A 15,938-nucleotide genomic window follows, 5' to 3' on the forward strand; every position below is an offset into this window, starting at 1 on the left:
CTGGGCTGAGGACGAGGACAGTGACAGGCCTTGTACATTTTAGTGCTTTTAATGAACAAAAATCTAAGAAACCAAATGAATGACATATTCCTTTACAGAAAAACCCACAGAAATCGACTATCATGCCATTTTAGACATTTGTTTGGGATGAAATACTTTTTATTCGCTGTATTTACGTTTTTATTTCAGGGAGAGATCATGTACGTTTTACATTTATTTATATATATATATATATATATTTAGAGAGTGAGAGAGAGAGAGAATAATATATACATATTAATATATAACTAGTTATTATAAGATACTATAGTGTATTGATGTAAATGTGGAGCACAGTAAACTGACATAATACACACAAAACCTCCACATCCAGTGGATTAAAGCTATCAGGACTGGGGAATCTGCTACATCGCCTGTGCTTTAGCCAATCAGTCTGAGTCTGAAAATACTGAAAGTTTACAGCAGACACTACAGGCTGACATTAAGAGCCAACTACAGACAATTGTGTAAATAGTTTTAATTATAGTGTACATTTCTATCAGTTATCCTACAACATCAAGATTAATTTATTCTAACACAGCTTAACTTTTGACCACATTTTATCACCATTTTCTGAATTTTAGGGAATTTTACAGAAATGTTGGGTAGTGACTCAATGCTCAATAAGAGAATCAAAAGGTTTTAAATAAAAGGAACACAGCAGAAAAACTAAGAGATGTGTTCCCATGCAGCAAACTTAAAAAGAACAGTGATGTGCTCAAATTATTCTTCTTTTCTTGGACTGGATTGTCTTATGAACAAAAGTCGTTTACGTTAATCCAGGGTCTGGAGTGAATAAATGGATTGTTTTGAAGGTAAGCCTGGCTGCCCACTTTTCCTGGAGATTTTTTCAGAACAAAGGGTTGTCCAGGGTTGCCTTCACTACAGCAGCCTGCTCATCAGCTGTCCTAGGCCTCACTGCAGCCTTCTGTCCTAAAAAAACAAAAGGTCAAAAATTGTGTAAATTATATATTATATTATATATATATATATTATATATATATATATATATATATATATATATATATATATATATATATATATATATATATATATATATATATATATATACACATACTATATTGTGATATATGTGATATATGTTGTGTGCAATATCACATTAGTTGTTTTAACTATATGCCAAATCATAATATAGAGCCTGTTGATCATTTAGTTCATCAATTCTCTACTTGCTGCACTAATGTGAGGTGTGCATGTTAAAATGATCAAAGAAATGGTGAGGAAACAGCTTGAAAATCTCACACTCAGACACTCAGACACCAGCGCTCATCAAACCCTTCATTAATATCACACAATAACCTGATTAAACCCTCAATCGTCAAAATAAACTAGCCAATCACCAAAATGCAAGAACTACTGTGATGTTATTGCATTTAGAGTAAGTGATCATGGCCGGCGCGTCCAAAGAGGTGACCTAGGAGGCCGCCTAGGGCGGCAGAATAGAGAGGGCGGTGTCCGCGACACCTCCCTCACCACCCGCGCCCTCAGTTATATCCACGTCTAGAGCGGCAGAATAGAGAGGGCAGCATCTGTGACACTACCCTCACCACCCGTGCCCTCAGTTATATCCTCGTCTAGAGCGGCAGAATAGAGAGGGCAGCATCTGCGACACTACCCTTACCACCCGTGCCCTCAGTTATATCCTCGTCTAGAGAGGCAGAATAGAGAGGGCAGCATCTGCGACACTACCCTCACCACCCGTGCCCTCAGTTATATCCTCGTCTAGAGAGGCAGAATAGAGAGGGCGGCATCTGCGACACTACCCTCACCACCCGCGCCCTCAGTCATATCCTTGTCTAGAGAGGCAGAATAGAGAGGGCGGCATCTGCGACACTACCCTCACCACCCGTGCCCTCAGTTATATCCGCATCTAGAGAGGCAGAATAGAGAGGGCAGCATCTGCGACACTACCTTCACTACTCGTGCCCTCAGTTATATCCTCGTCTAGAGAGGCAGAATAGAGAGGGCAGCATCTGCGACACTACCCTCACCACCCGTGCCCTCAGTTATATCCGCATCTAGAGAGGCAGAATAGAGAGGGCAGCATCTGCGACACTACCTTCACTACTCGTGCCCTCAGTTATATCCTCGTCTAGAGAGGCAGAATAGAGAGGGCAGCATCTGCGACACTACCCTCACCACCCGTGCCCTCAGTTATATCCTCGTCTAGAGAGGCAGAATAGAGAGGGCAGCATCTGCGACACTACCCTCACCACCCGTGCCCTCAGTTATATCCGCATCTAGAGAGGCAGAATAGAGAGGGCGGCGTCCGCGACACTACCCTCACCACCCGTGCCCTCAGTTATATCCTCGTCTAGAGAGGCAGAATAGAGAGGGTGGCGTCCGTGACACTACCCTCACCACCCGCGCCCTCAGTTATATCCGCGCCTAGAGCGGCAGAATAAAGAGGGCGGCGTCCGCGACACTACCCTCATCACCCGCGCCCTCAGTTATATCCGCGTCTAGAGCGGCAGAATAGAGAGGGCGGCGTCCGCGACACTACCCTCATCACCCGTGCCCTCAGTTATATCCGCGTCTAGAGCGGCAGAATAGAGAGGGCGGCGTCCGCGACACTACCCTCACCACCCGTGCCCTCAGTTATATCTGCGTCTAGAGAGGCAGAATAGAGAGGGCGGCGTCCGCAACACTACCCTCACCACCCGTGCCCTCAGTTATATTCGCGTCTAGAGCGGCGTCCGCGACACTACCCTCACCACCTGTGCCCTCAGTTATATCCAAGTCTAGAGCGGCAGAATATAAATGGTGGCGTCCGTGACAGCAGCGAGGCTGGCGACAGCATTGAGGCTGAAGGACTAAAGTCACCATCTTGGATGGACTGAAGGTGAGTAAATTAACAACAAATGACATTTTTGGGTGAATTAATCCCCTTAAGACTTTCTCTTAAATACTAGTTTCACCAACTAACAGTTAAACAAGCAGTAATCAGACTTGATTTTCAGATTCAAGTTTAATCTAAGCCTAATCTACATTTTGGTGACTGAATTTAAATTTATGAGCAGTCAATCCTTAGGGAACAAATTAAAAGGCTCAGTTCTTAAGACCAATGAGTGTGTTTGTTTTGCAGGAGAGCAACTGAGTGATCCTTCTGCGTTACCTGTCATCATTTGAATGATCTCCTGATTCTGGCCAGTGATGACAGAACTTGAGGTACGGGGACATGTGTCTTCATTATCAGAGTCTTCTGAAATCACAACAGCACAAGACATTGTTCATTTATTATCTTTCAACACGCAGATTCTACAGCTAGGGCTGGGTGGTAAAATCGGTATCGATATTTATTGACTGAACATCGTTGTCAATATCAATAAAAAAGATTTGGTATGTAGTTTCGGTATGAATCGCTACAGTTTTATTAAAATGTGTCTGCCGAGCGCGCGTCTTGGAAGCAGTGCCAATAAGCTTAGGGTCTCAGTTTGTCATTTCCAATGGTCGCACATGTTATGCAAGCGCCGCACACGTAACGTTAGTTAAAAACATCTAAACTTTTCCGAATGCCGTGAGCGCAGCGTAACCAATCTACTTCAAACTTTGTATGGAATACACACATTTCAGTAATAACGGCAGACTAATGACCTCAGACAAACACAGCGCATCCAAACACTGCAGAGCCTTATACTTTTCTCCATAAACTTGCACTGGAGCTGCAGCAATGGTCTCTGTTTGTCATCCTCTGACAAAACGCTTGATGGTCACCTAGTTACGAGAAACGCCAGGGGAGCGCGAGCCCATTGTAAATGGTCGAGGAAACCGAAACCACGTGCTTGCGCTTATCACTTCAGGTCAGAATAACAACACATGTGAAAATGAGTGCGGTGGCTGGCAGCAGGGAGGAGATTGTAAATTAAATGGATGCAGCGCCAGAGTGGCTTTTTGGTTTCTTTTCTTGTGCATCCCAGCCTCTAGCTCCACATCTGAAAGAGTTTCAGCATAGGGGTATTGTAATCATTTAACTTCACTATCTGTAATGTTGCAGTGTGTGTTTGAATAATGATGGTTAGTTCCTTTACTAAAGCTCAGATTTGATGATCATAATTTGTGTTGTTGACAGAGTTTGAGGTTTACGGTATCATTATTATTCACACCTTACAGATGTTGATCTACCTTAAAGTTTGCTTTGATTGTTCAGCGTTTACACTTCATCATTGCACACATTTAACATTTTATTAATCAAGTTTAAGTGTCTCTTCAACACGTATGTTTGAGATCTTTTGTTTTAATGTTTGCATAGTTTGCATAGTTAAATGCTATTAAAACTATCTGCCTTAGTAATGTTGGTAAATTAAAATAAAGTGGTCAAAAAATCCTAATATTCCTAAATGTATTAAAAATATTCAATAATTATCGGTATCGAATGATATGAAACATGACATGATATCGTGATACATTTTGTTTTGAATATCGCCCAGCCCTATCTACAACACACTGAAGTAAACTAGCAGATACTGACCAGTTTGAGCGAGGTGACGCTTGTGGCAGACAGAGGTACGGGGACATGTGTCTTCATTATCAGAGTCTTCTGGAATCACAACAGCACAAAACAGTGTTCATTTATTATCTTTCAACAGGAAGATTCAACAACACACTGAAATAAACAACCACATACTGACCAGTTTGAGTGAGGTGACGCTGGTGGCTGACAGAGGTACATGGACAATAGACATGTCTCTTCATTTTAGAGTCTTCTGGAAAAAGCAACAGGCAACTCAATGTTGGAAGGCAGAATTGGTTTGTTATCATAATAAAAACTCTCCAGGCAGAAGCGATGCTGCTTATAAATCAACCCACATTTAAAAAGTGTTTAATTATTACTGTATTTAAGTGCTAGTACCCAGTCCAGGGATCTGTTATTTGAATACAGCTAAAAACATCTACAGTAAGATGATTTGACAGATTTCACATTGTGGTCATTTTTCTCTGGTTGTGGGTCTTCAAACGCATTTGCAGATTTGATCTGAATAAAGTTTCTAAAAAGATTTCTGTGCATTCTTGTGTTCATTGGATGGGCCAGATATATTGACTAGGGAGGTGCACAACAACTTTAAATGGAAAATTTATAACGATCCAAAAGACGATGGGATGTGAATAATGGAATTATGAATAAACGAGTAATAAATGACGGTTTCCTGCAATACTACATCATTACCAACTGATGATGGTAATATGATGATGACTGGCATGTGTGTGTAGGGGTGTGACAACCACATAGCTGATGATGACTGGCTAAAAACACAAGTGACACTTTCAAAGAGGTAGACGGAGCCTCTATATTAAAGAAATAAAACTAGTTTAGTATTGTTTATGCGGAAATAACCAATAGTAGTGAGACAAGTCAATCATGTCAGTGTATTTTGACTAAGTACTTTACAAATTACATTTCCATATGATCAGCTTGCCGTGAATGGAGCCAGAGGTTCGGGCATACGGTGTCAGTGAGAGCGAGAGTGTACTCTGCAGTGATTACAGTGCTCACAAAATCAATTTATTTATATTATACCAAGATTAAAACATGAATAAACAGTAAGTTTGTTGATAGAAACATGCTACATGTACAGTATCTTATACAATCACCAAATCTGTGTTTCAACCATGGAAAGATGTCAATGTTATTTTTATATTTAATATAAATTATAAACATAATACTGTAATATTTATACTACATTTATGTTACATTGCCCAAGAAGCCAATGCATATTTAGTCTTATTTGTTGGCCAGTTGTGGTGAATATTATACAACCCCAAATCAAAAGAATTTGGGACAGTATGGAAAATGCAAATAAAAAAAAATAAAGTAGTGATTTCTAAATTTACTTTGGCTTGTATCTCATTGCAGACAGTACAACAAACATTATTTAATGTGCTCCTCATGATTTCTTTCTTTTTTTTTAATAAACACGTATTCCAATTTTGGTTTTTGCAACACTCCAGAAGCAGTTGTGACAGGAGCAGTTTAGGGCAGTAATCAGGTAAACTGGTAAAATAATGATGTGATGATGTGAAACAGGAGATGTCAAAAGGTAATTGTAATTATGATCTGATTGAGATACAGCCAAAGCAAATATAGAAATTATTTCTTTATTATTTGGGTTTTCACACTGTCCCAACCTTTTCTGATATGGGCTTGTAAGTTCTAAAATATCTATTATGATTTATTGTTCCACTATAAAAAGGATCATATTATAATAAAATAATTATTTGGATAGATGACTCACATTGTCCCAGATGAACATTAACATAGTATAGAATAGTGCAGGATGTTTTATAATAATTTATTTAATTGTGTAAAATCCGCTTTGGTACGCTTAGTTTAAGCAAATTTGATGAACGCGATCATGCGTGTTGATCTGAAGAGAGTCGCTCTCGCTCACCGAATGCGCTGTACTGTGTGCGTCCGTTCCCTAAGCAACAAGAACAAACGCCTGACATCGCCAGTCTGTATTTCTCAAAGTTGTTTAGAATTAAATGTTTAGAGAGGGTGTGAAAACACGTACCTATGTGTGCCTTTGATGCACCCTTTCATGCTTCTTATGTCCTTGTCGCAGCACCAGTGACACCAAAATTCTAATGCTGATTTGATCCGGTACATACCGGTTAAAAAGCTACCAGTGCTATAATGGCACCGGGTTTCAGTACCCAACATTATTCAACACCCCATGCCACGTCAAATTGCAGGAATTCTTTGTGCAAAAACATCCCTGATCAAGTATTGGTTTACAGCAGTTCAACACTACTGTGATAATTTTTTTTCTATTGGTCATCAGTCATATTCTAATTTTCTTAATATTCTAAACATATTAATGTATTGAGATGCGCCCAGAGATTTTGTGTGCTTTTTATTTTACAAGCTTCTTTTTAAAGTAATGCAATAGTTTATTTCCCTGGAAATTCGTTACTTTTATAATGATAAAATTAAGTTACTAAGTCAGTTATTATTTGTGAAAAGTAACTATAACTAATTACTTTTATAAGTAACTCGCACAACACTGCTTGTGACTTACCTTTTTCAGTGCTTTGGACTTCACTCTCCTGGCGGGATCTAGAAGACGAGCTTCTATTATTTTCACTCTCTGTAAAACAAGTAAGAAAAAAATTAGGAAAAAACAATACCCAAAAAAACACAGATAATATTAACCAAATACCAAATTAGATTTACTCACCATCAGCCAGTGGTGGATTTAGGCATGGGCAATATGGGCATGGGGAGATGGTGCAAAAAAAGTGCCCCCATAAAAGCTTTGAGGTAAGATTTACTTCATGCAAGTGTATTAATTTAGACTGGTTATCTCAGAATAAAGACGTTAGGAGCTATTCACATCACACGCAAGTTTGTTAATCTCTATGTGCAACTGAACCAATGCTGGTGAAAACAAATTGATGCAACGTATATGTGATTGGTCACTGCTATAAGAGCGATCTATATTGTTTCAATAGAGCCATCATTGCTGTGGCAGAGAAGTGTATACGAGTTCCGACGGTAGTGGTTACTGGATATGGAAGTGTATGTACTAAGCAAAATATATGTGGGCTCATGCAGTAGTAAGATCTATGATCTTTCATGATCTATAAAGATTCTGTGGTGATCTATGATAATTGGCAGTGGTGCATTATAAGGCAAGCGTCGCCTGTAGGAGCGGTCACTGCACTAGCAGTGGTGCATAATAAGGTGTGCGTCTCCAGTGGGAGCAGTCACTGCGCTTGCAGTGATGGATAATAATAAAGTATGCATCTCCAGTGGGAACAGTTACTGCACTTGCAGTGATGGATAATAATAAAGTGTGCGTCTCCAGTGGGAGCAGTCACTGCGCTTGCAGTGATGAATAATAATAAAGTGTGCGTCTCCAGTGGGAGCAGTCACTGCGCTTGCAGTGATGAATAATAATAAAGTGTGCATTTCCAGTGGGAGCAGTCACTGCGCTTGCAGTGATGAATAATAATAAAGTGTGCATTTCCAGTGGGAGCAGTTACTGCACTTGCAGTGATGGATAATAATAAAGTGTGCGTCTCCAGTGGGAACAGTTACTGCACTTGCAGTGATGGATAATAATAAAGTGTGCGTCTCCAGTGGGAGCAGTCACTGCGCTTGCAGTGATGGATAATAATAAAGTGTGCGTCTCCAGTGGGAACAGTTACTGCACTTGCAGTGATGGATAATAATAAAGTGTGCGTCTCCAGTGGGAGCAGTCACTGCACTTGCAGTGATGAATAATAATAAGGTGTGCGTCTCCAGTGGGAGCAGTCACTGCGCTTGCAGTGATGAATAATAATAAAGTGTGCATTTCCAGTGGGAGCAGTTACTGCACTTGCAGTGATGGATAATAATAAAGTGTGCGTCTCCAGTGGGAACAGTTACTGCACTTGCAGTGATGGATAATAATAAAGTGTGCGTCTCCAGTGGGAGCAGTCACTGCGCTTGCAGTGATGAATAATAATAAAGTGTGCATCTCCAGTGGGAACAGTTACTGCACTTGCAGTGATGGATAATAATAAAGTGTGCGTCTCCAGTGGGAGCAGTCACTGCGCTTGCAGTGATGAATAATAATAAAGTGTGCATTTCCAGTGGGAGCAGTCACTGCGCTTGCAGTGATGGATAATAATAAAGTGTGCGTCTCCAGTGGGAACAGTTACTGCACTTGCAGTGATGGATAATAATAAAGTGTGCATCTCCAGTGGGAGCAGTCACTGCGCTTGCAGTGATGAATAATAATAAAGTGTGCATCTCCAGTGGGAGCAGTCACTGCGCTTGCAGTGATGGATAATAATAAAGTGTGCATTTCCAGTGGGAACAGTTACTGCGCTTGCAGTGATGGATAATAATAAAGTGTGCGTCTCCAGTGGGAGCAGTCACTGCGCTTGCAGTGATGAATAATAATAAAGTGTGCATCTCCAGTGGGAGCAGTCACTGCGCTTGCAGTGATGGATAATAATAAAGTGTGCATCTCCAGTGGGAGCAGTCACTGCGCTTGCAGTGATGGATAATAATAAAGTGTGCATTTCCAGTGGGAACAGTTACTGCGCTTGCAGTGATGGATAATAATGTGTGCGTCTCCAGTGGGAGCAGTCACTGCGCTTGCAGTGATGGATAATAATAAAGTGTGCATCTCCAGTGGGAACAGTTACTGCGCTTGCAGTGATGAATAATAATAAAGTGTGCATTTCCAGTGGGAGCAGTCACTGCGCTTGCAGTGATGGATAATAATAAAGTGTGCGTCTCCAGTGGGAACAGTTACTGCACTTGCAGTGATGGATAATAATAAAGTGTGCGTCTCCAGTGGGAGCAGTCACTGCGCTTGCAGTGATGAACAATAATAAAGTGTGCATCTCCAGTGGGAGCAGTCACTGCGCTTGCAGTGATGGATAATAATAAAGTGTGCATTTCCAGTGGGAGCAGTCACTGCGCTTGCAGTGATGGATAATAATAAAGTGTGCATTTCCAGTGGGAGCAGTCACTGCGCTTGCAGTGATGGATAATAATGTGTGCGTCTCCAGTGGGAGCAGTCACTGCGCTTGCAGTGATGGATAATAATAAAGTGTGCATCTCCAGTGGGAACAGTTACTGCGCTTGCAGTGATGGATAATAATAAAGTGTGCATTTCCAGTGGGAGCAGTCACTGCGCTTGCAGTGATGAATAATAATAAGGTGTGCGTCTCCAGTGGGAGCAGTCACTGCGCTTGCAGTGATGAATAATAATAAGGTGTGCGTCTCCAGTGGGAGCAGTCACTGCGCTTGCAGTGATGGATAATAATAAGGTGTGCGTCTCCAGTGGGAGCAGTCACTGCGCTTGCAGTGATGGATAATAATAGGGTGTGTGACTCCTGTAGTAGCGGTCACTGCACTGGCAGCAGTGTGTAATAAGGTGTGCGTCTCCCGTAGGAGCGGTCACTGCACCTGCAGTGGTGCATAATAATAAGGTGTGCGTCTCCCGTAGAAGCGGTCACTGCGCTTGCAGTGGTGCATGATAATAAAGTGTGCGACTCCTGTAGGAGCGGTCACTCTACTGGCAGCTGTGTGTAATAAGGTGTGCGTCTCCAGTGCGAGCAGTCACTGCGCTAGCAGTGATGCATAAATTTACAGTGGGCAATTGCTGCTAGCAGCGGCAACCTTATGATATAACTACTTGGAGGGATTAAAGATCAAGGATTTGAAAAGGCTTAGGGGTTGAAATAGTAAAAGGGGGTAATGATGGGGCATTTCCACTGACTTTTACAATTAATTTCTATTCATTTCATTTTCTGGTCGGCTTAGTCCCTTTATTAATCCAGGGTCGCCACAGCGGAATGAACTGCCAACTTATCCAGCAAGTTTTTACGCAGCGGAAGCCCTTCCAGCCGCAACCCATCTCTGGGAAATTTCTATGAAAAACTTAAATGATAGACTTAAAGGAACTTAATGTAGTGCAAGGAGCGTTGAGGAGTAGCCGAAGGTTTTGAAAGGAGTTCCTTCAATTATATCGAGTGAAATTGCAAGTTAAATCGCTGTGAAAATAGGTGGGGTAAGCTAGACATGTGATTCTGGATGATTTTTGAGCTGAAATTGCTTATCAGCTTGGTGTGATTGCTTTATATTTACTTATTAAATTTAAGCAATTTATTTTATATATGTCTATTACTTATTATTTTCTTTCTGCTTTATTTTTATTACAATTCATTAATTGTTTCACTTGCAGAACAAAGATTATGTCTGTGTTTACGGTAATAACATATTTAAGTTTATACATGTTAAGTACCTAGACGATGAATCTATGGGAGAAAGTCTATACACGGCGTTGTGATCGGCAATCGATTGCTCTTGACTGCCTTGTCCTGTGCTATACAGGTGTAAAACTGTAGTGTTTGCCTCTGATGTTGAAGTAGTACACTACAGACACTATAAAAATAAACATTAACTGAAATCATTGAGTTGATGCGACCTTAATACGGTGCACATATGATTAATGTATAACAAGCGGTTTTTACCTGGTTAATCTGCAAGCAGCACGAGGGCAGAATAGGCTTGTTATTCCTAATTTTGCCGCCACAAAAGCAGTGGCATTGCGGGCTGTACTAAGGCAGATTCCCGCTGTGAGTTAGTGGAAATGCTCCATGCGTGGGGGATGGATGGGGCTGTAGCGGAGATGTGCTTGAGCTGTCATGGCGAATTGGCCGATGGTGGCGCTTCGCCGTGTAGAGCGGCGGCCTGGCACTCGATTGATCTGTGCCGGTGGTTGCCGAAACTGGGGCGCGGCTCAGGTTTGTTGCAGGCGTCTGGAAAAGCGGCAGCGTGGCGGGCCTTAGTTAAGACCGCGGCCTCTGTTGATAGTGCTGATGCGCTGGACATCAGCTTGGAGTTTGCAGGAGCCGTGTCATCCTCATGGAAATTTGCTGTTTGGACAAGGTTACATTAATTGAATGTACCAACGCTGAAGTCGAGAGAAAACGGACGTATGACGTGTTTGAATATTTATAGGGGTTTCCTCTTGAGTTGACTGGATAATAGAATGATTGTGAGGTTGATGAATTAGCCTCGTCAAAGACTGATCGTGCTCCTCCCCAAACTTGTTTATAAAACATCGCTTGTTTATAAAACATGTTCTACTGAATAAAAATCAATCTTGGATGACGTGAGTAAATGAATGGGAAACTTTCATTTTGGGGTGAACTATCCATTTATGGTGTATTAATGGTGTAATAATGCTCAGGTCAATATTGCTGTAAAATCGGCTTTTCTTTCACTGTGCGCACTGTAAAACACTGCAGAGCACCTGTAAATGTGGCTGTACCTGTAGTCTACACTAGTAGCTCCAGATTTTTCCTGCTATGAATGTCAATAGCTTCTTGTATCCAGATTATTTCAAAATATCTTAGTTAAAAACACATGAGGTGGAGTAAATGTTAGGTAGAGTTAAATTTTGGTTGAACTATCACTTCAATATTCTGTTAAATGTGCAATAGTTTCAAACATTGTGTTGGTTTTCACCTAACCTTCACACCCATATCAAGGGTGCGAGTTAAACACGGTTAGGGTTTGGGTTTATAGTCATTTGCTATTTTCCATTAATTTGTTTATACCTGCTATTTATTAAGCAAAAATAATGACATCAGAAAATCACTGGTCATTTACTGACAGGCACTGGGGCTGTGTACTCACAGAGGATCAAAATGAGGCCTTCATATTTATTGCTTATGTCATTTTCTTGGGGGAAAATCTTTTGATCATACTTTAGAAACATTTAACTTACCTCTGTAGAGATGTCACTAACAAAATAAGAAGCATTGCTTATTTCCTCTTCCTCATCTCTCTTCTGTCCATCTTGCTCCCCCTCATCACTCTTGGTTTTTCTTTTTTGTCATCTGTAATTAAACATTTTTACATCAACTCAAAGATGAAAGAAAACTAATAATCTAGCTATTAATTTATTAATCTAACACAGAGAACATTTAACAGGAGATATGCAAACATGTCTCTTAGATATCATGCTGAAAACAAAAACAGCTAGATGAGAGGTGAAGAACACATTTCTCACAGTTCTGTTTGCCTCTTTATAATTTAACAATGCATCTGAGCTGATAAATATTCAAAAGTTACAATGCATTATAATACTTGCCTAATTGTGGTCAAAGCCTTTAAGAGTATGATGCATTATACCAGCAGAGAAATGTTGTGTAATGTGGTCATTTTAAGTGGATTTGTCTGATTCATGTAAAGTAAGAGAAGTTTAGTATTCTTTTAAACAGCCCCAAGATATCAAGAACTGTTAAGACAATGCCCATTAGATAAAGCCAGGGCTGTGTGGGAAAGTGTTTTAATATTTATAAATATGTAAGAATATATGATGTTTTAAATACACACAGTGACTGTGAGCTGATGAAGGCCAGCTCAGCTTACAGGTGTAGAGTCTGCTGTGTGTGAGTGTGATCAGCAGCAGCGCCCCTCCCCCATCCCCCAGCAGAGCAGAGCAGAGCAGTGGGGGAGGGGTGGCGCCTGCTCTCCAACACTTGTTAACTCGTTAACTCTTATAGCAGTCAATGTAGTCACACTTAAACACCTGTTGAAGACATCTGACTTGAAATAAAATCAAGGACAGTGTGGGAAAGTGTAAAGTATGATACAGCTCAGTACTGTGCAGACCTAAAGCAAACAGTCTTAATCTGCTTTACAAAGTGATGACAACAAACATGTGGCCTAATTATTATAACTGCTCATAGATTCAGTGCATTGGATAGCTAAAATGACTAAATGCAGATTTCCCTCAGCTCATTCAGATGTAGATTTTTAAATATTTCATTGATATTTTACAGTGGTTGATGAATTATTGGTCATGTGAAAATGTGATGTCTAACATGGCACTGTGATTAGTTAAATCCTCCTGATAGCTGTTTAGTGACTGTCTGATGATGCTGCAATAAAGTCTGCAAAGTTAAAAACATGCTTTGATAAAAAATGAGAAGTTGGGAGGTTTTATCATGGTTTAGGACATAGAAAAAAATATGTAGATCAATTTATTTTAATATTGTGTCCTACTTTTCCCCACTTCTTGATAATCAGTGGCTTAATATTTATTAATATGTAAGAATATATGATGTCTTAAATACACACAGTGACTGTGAGCTGATGAAGGCCAGCTCAGCTTACAGGTGTAGAGTCTGCTGTGTGTGTGTGTGTGTGTGTGATCAGCAGCAGCGCCCCTCCCCCATCCCCCAGCAGAGCAGAGCAGAGCAGAGCAGAGCAGAGCAGTGGGGGAGGGGTGGCGCCTGCTCTCCAACACTTGTTAACTCGTTAACTCTTATAGCAGTCAATGTAGTCAAACTTAAACACCTGTTGAAGACATCTGCCTTGAAATAAAATCAAGGACAGTGTGGGAAAGCACAAAGTATGATGCAGCTCAGTACTGTGCAGATGTAGTCTACAGTTTTACTCTGCTGTTTAATCTAGCTTACTCTTAAAAGTTATGAGAACAAATATGTAGTTCAAAGTATGAAGTATTATAATGTATGTTATAATTATTATATACAACATTATTTTAAGGTTGTTTTTAAGTCATGATGCATTCAGGATGCTGCTTTAGGAATAAATATAAGTTTTATTTTTTTTAAAAAGTTATAAAACTGAGTCAAATATAATCAGAAACTGAAGTGTAAATGTTATTAGTGATTATGATCGTGCATTGAGTGTCAATCAGCTGTTTGCTGTTAATGAGAGTTCATTAATTGATGGATGAGGAGTAGAGAGAGAGCAGCTCCCCTCCCCCACTGCTGCGCTGCTCTCTCTCTCTCTCTCTCTCTCAGCCGTCATTAGCGATCTCTCCTTCAGGTACAATCAGACTTCAACAGCTCACTAACAAACTTAACTCAGCTGAATATCTTCCTATGTTATATCTTAATCAGCTGAGGTGAATGAAGGTGTTCACTGAGGAACAGCTGACTGTGGCAGCACTCAGATACAAATACATGAGTCAACACTTAATTAGTTACTTAATTGCTCGACAGCATGAGCTAATAATTAATGAATTAGTATTAAAATCATGACTTACTCTGTCGTGTTGTCCTTGTCATGTACCTGGCCTCAGGTGCTTTGGTGTTGATGCAGCCTCTGTCTTCCGCTATACCGATCCCTTTAATCCGGCCCACGTGAGCGCATTGTCATTTACATATATGGTCTTAATGTCAAAACATCTAAAAAGAGCATATTCCATTGGTCTATCATTCAGCCTATCAATCCGACCGAACAATGAGCGAACCGTCCAATCAGAAATCTTGAAGAGTCATACTCTTGCAGCCAATTAAAAAAGCTGCCGTAAACCCGTCTGCCTTTAGGGGGAGCTCAGGAGAATTAAGCAAACACACCTAGTGTCATGATTTGCTATTAAAATAAGGACATTTGGGAAACTCCCACAGCATGATGCCCAGCCCCCCTGGAGCCATTATTGAGCAAAATAAAGTGAGGACCTCAATTTTGTCCTCACTTTATCGAAATGTCCTCACTTAAAAGGTGTTTTGTCATGAATTGGTCCTCACAAGTATAGCATTACAAACACACACACACACACACACACACACACATTCACACACTCATGGTTGAGAGTGTGTGGCCCGCAGCAGCGCTTTGATGTGTGTTAGTATCATGTTAAATGATGAGGTGGTAGTTCAGCAGATTAGTTTTGCTAGAACAAGCACACACACACACACACACACACACACACACACACACACACACACACACACACACACACACACACACACACACACACAACTCTTTTCCAGAAACACCAGGAGTCTGTCAGATTGTATCTTTTACAAACAGAGAGCTGTCACCTAAACACACACACATACACACACACACACACACACACACACACACACACACACACACACACACACACACACACACACACACACACACACACACACAGATAAATAGTCATAATGGTGACTTGAGTCAAATTTACAGGAATTAATATAGTTGTGGGGACATTTGGTCCCCATAATGTAATGAATACCAGGACAACACACAAACTTACCTAACACACACACAAACACACATACAGACACACTCACACACTCACATGCTTACTCACACACTAACACACAAACTGACACAGGCACGCACATACAAACACACACATACACACACATACACACACACACAATCACATGCTTACTCACACACAAACACACATACTGACACAGGCACGCACATACACACACAAATATACACACAGACACTCTCATGCTCACTCACACACAAACACACATACTGACACACGCACGCACATACAAACACACACATACACACACATACACACACACACAATCACATGCTTACTCACACACAAACACACATACTGACACAGGCACGCACATACACACACAAATATACACACAGA

The 15,938-nt window shown here is 40.8% G+C and overlaps 1 protein-coding gene across 20 annotated transcripts; it reads right to left on the reverse strand.

Annotated features, from left to right (window-relative positions):
- Positions 1-502: 502 nt before the first annotated feature.
- Positions 503-14,679, reverse strand: LOC147833761 (uncharacterized). 20 transcript variants are annotated; one of them, XM_087284809.1, is made up of 8 exons: positions 14,586-14,679; positions 12,294-12,405; positions 11,032-11,436; positions 7,077-7,114; positions 4,689-4,760; positions 4,529-4,597; positions 3,176-3,262; positions 503-972 (listed from the first exon to the last, which is right to left on the reverse strand). In XM_087284809.1, the coding sequence occupies exons 5-8, from the start codon at positions 4,750-4,752 to the stop codon at positions 890-892; spliced, it is 303 nt and encodes a 100-aa protein (XP_087140935.1). In that variant the 5' UTR covers positions 4,753-4,760; positions 7,077-7,114; positions 11,032-11,436; positions 12,294-12,405; positions 14,586-14,679; the 3' UTR covers positions 503-889. The 20 variants fall into 20 exon arrangements, with proteins under 20 accessions (XP_087140935.1, XP_087140931.1, XP_088507339.1 ...); XM_087284805.1 differs by having other exon boundaries at positions 4,689-4,763; XM_088651213.1 differs by lacking the exons at positions 11,032-11,436; positions 12,294-12,405; positions 14,586-14,679 and adding exons at positions 7,236-7,715; positions 7,824-8,904; positions 9,994-10,938 and having other exon boundaries at positions 4,529-4,594; positions 7,077-7,145.
- Positions 14,680-15,938: the final 1,259 nt, after the last annotated feature.

Source organism: Danio rerio, chromosome 15 (assembly GCF_052040795.2).
Source record: "Danio rerio strain M-AB ecotype USA chromosome 15, GRCz13ab, whole genome shotgun sequence".
Lineage (NCBI taxonomy): Eukaryota > Metazoa > Chordata > Actinopteri > Cypriniformes > Danionidae > Danio > Danio rerio.

Coding starts and splice junctions, on each gene's coding strand:
- LOC147833761 (XM_087284798.1), bottom strand. CDS start 12,328: ATGCTTCTTATTTTGTTAGTGACATCTCTACAGAG. Junction 7,115..12,293: donor TTAGTGACATCTCTACAGAG/GTAAGTTAAATG, acceptor CTCGTCTTCTAG/ATCCCGCCAGGAGAGTGAAG. Junction 4,764..7,076: donor AGTCCAAAGCACTGAAAAAG/GTAAGTCACAAG, acceptor TGCTTTTTCCAG/AAGACTCTAAAATGAAGAGA.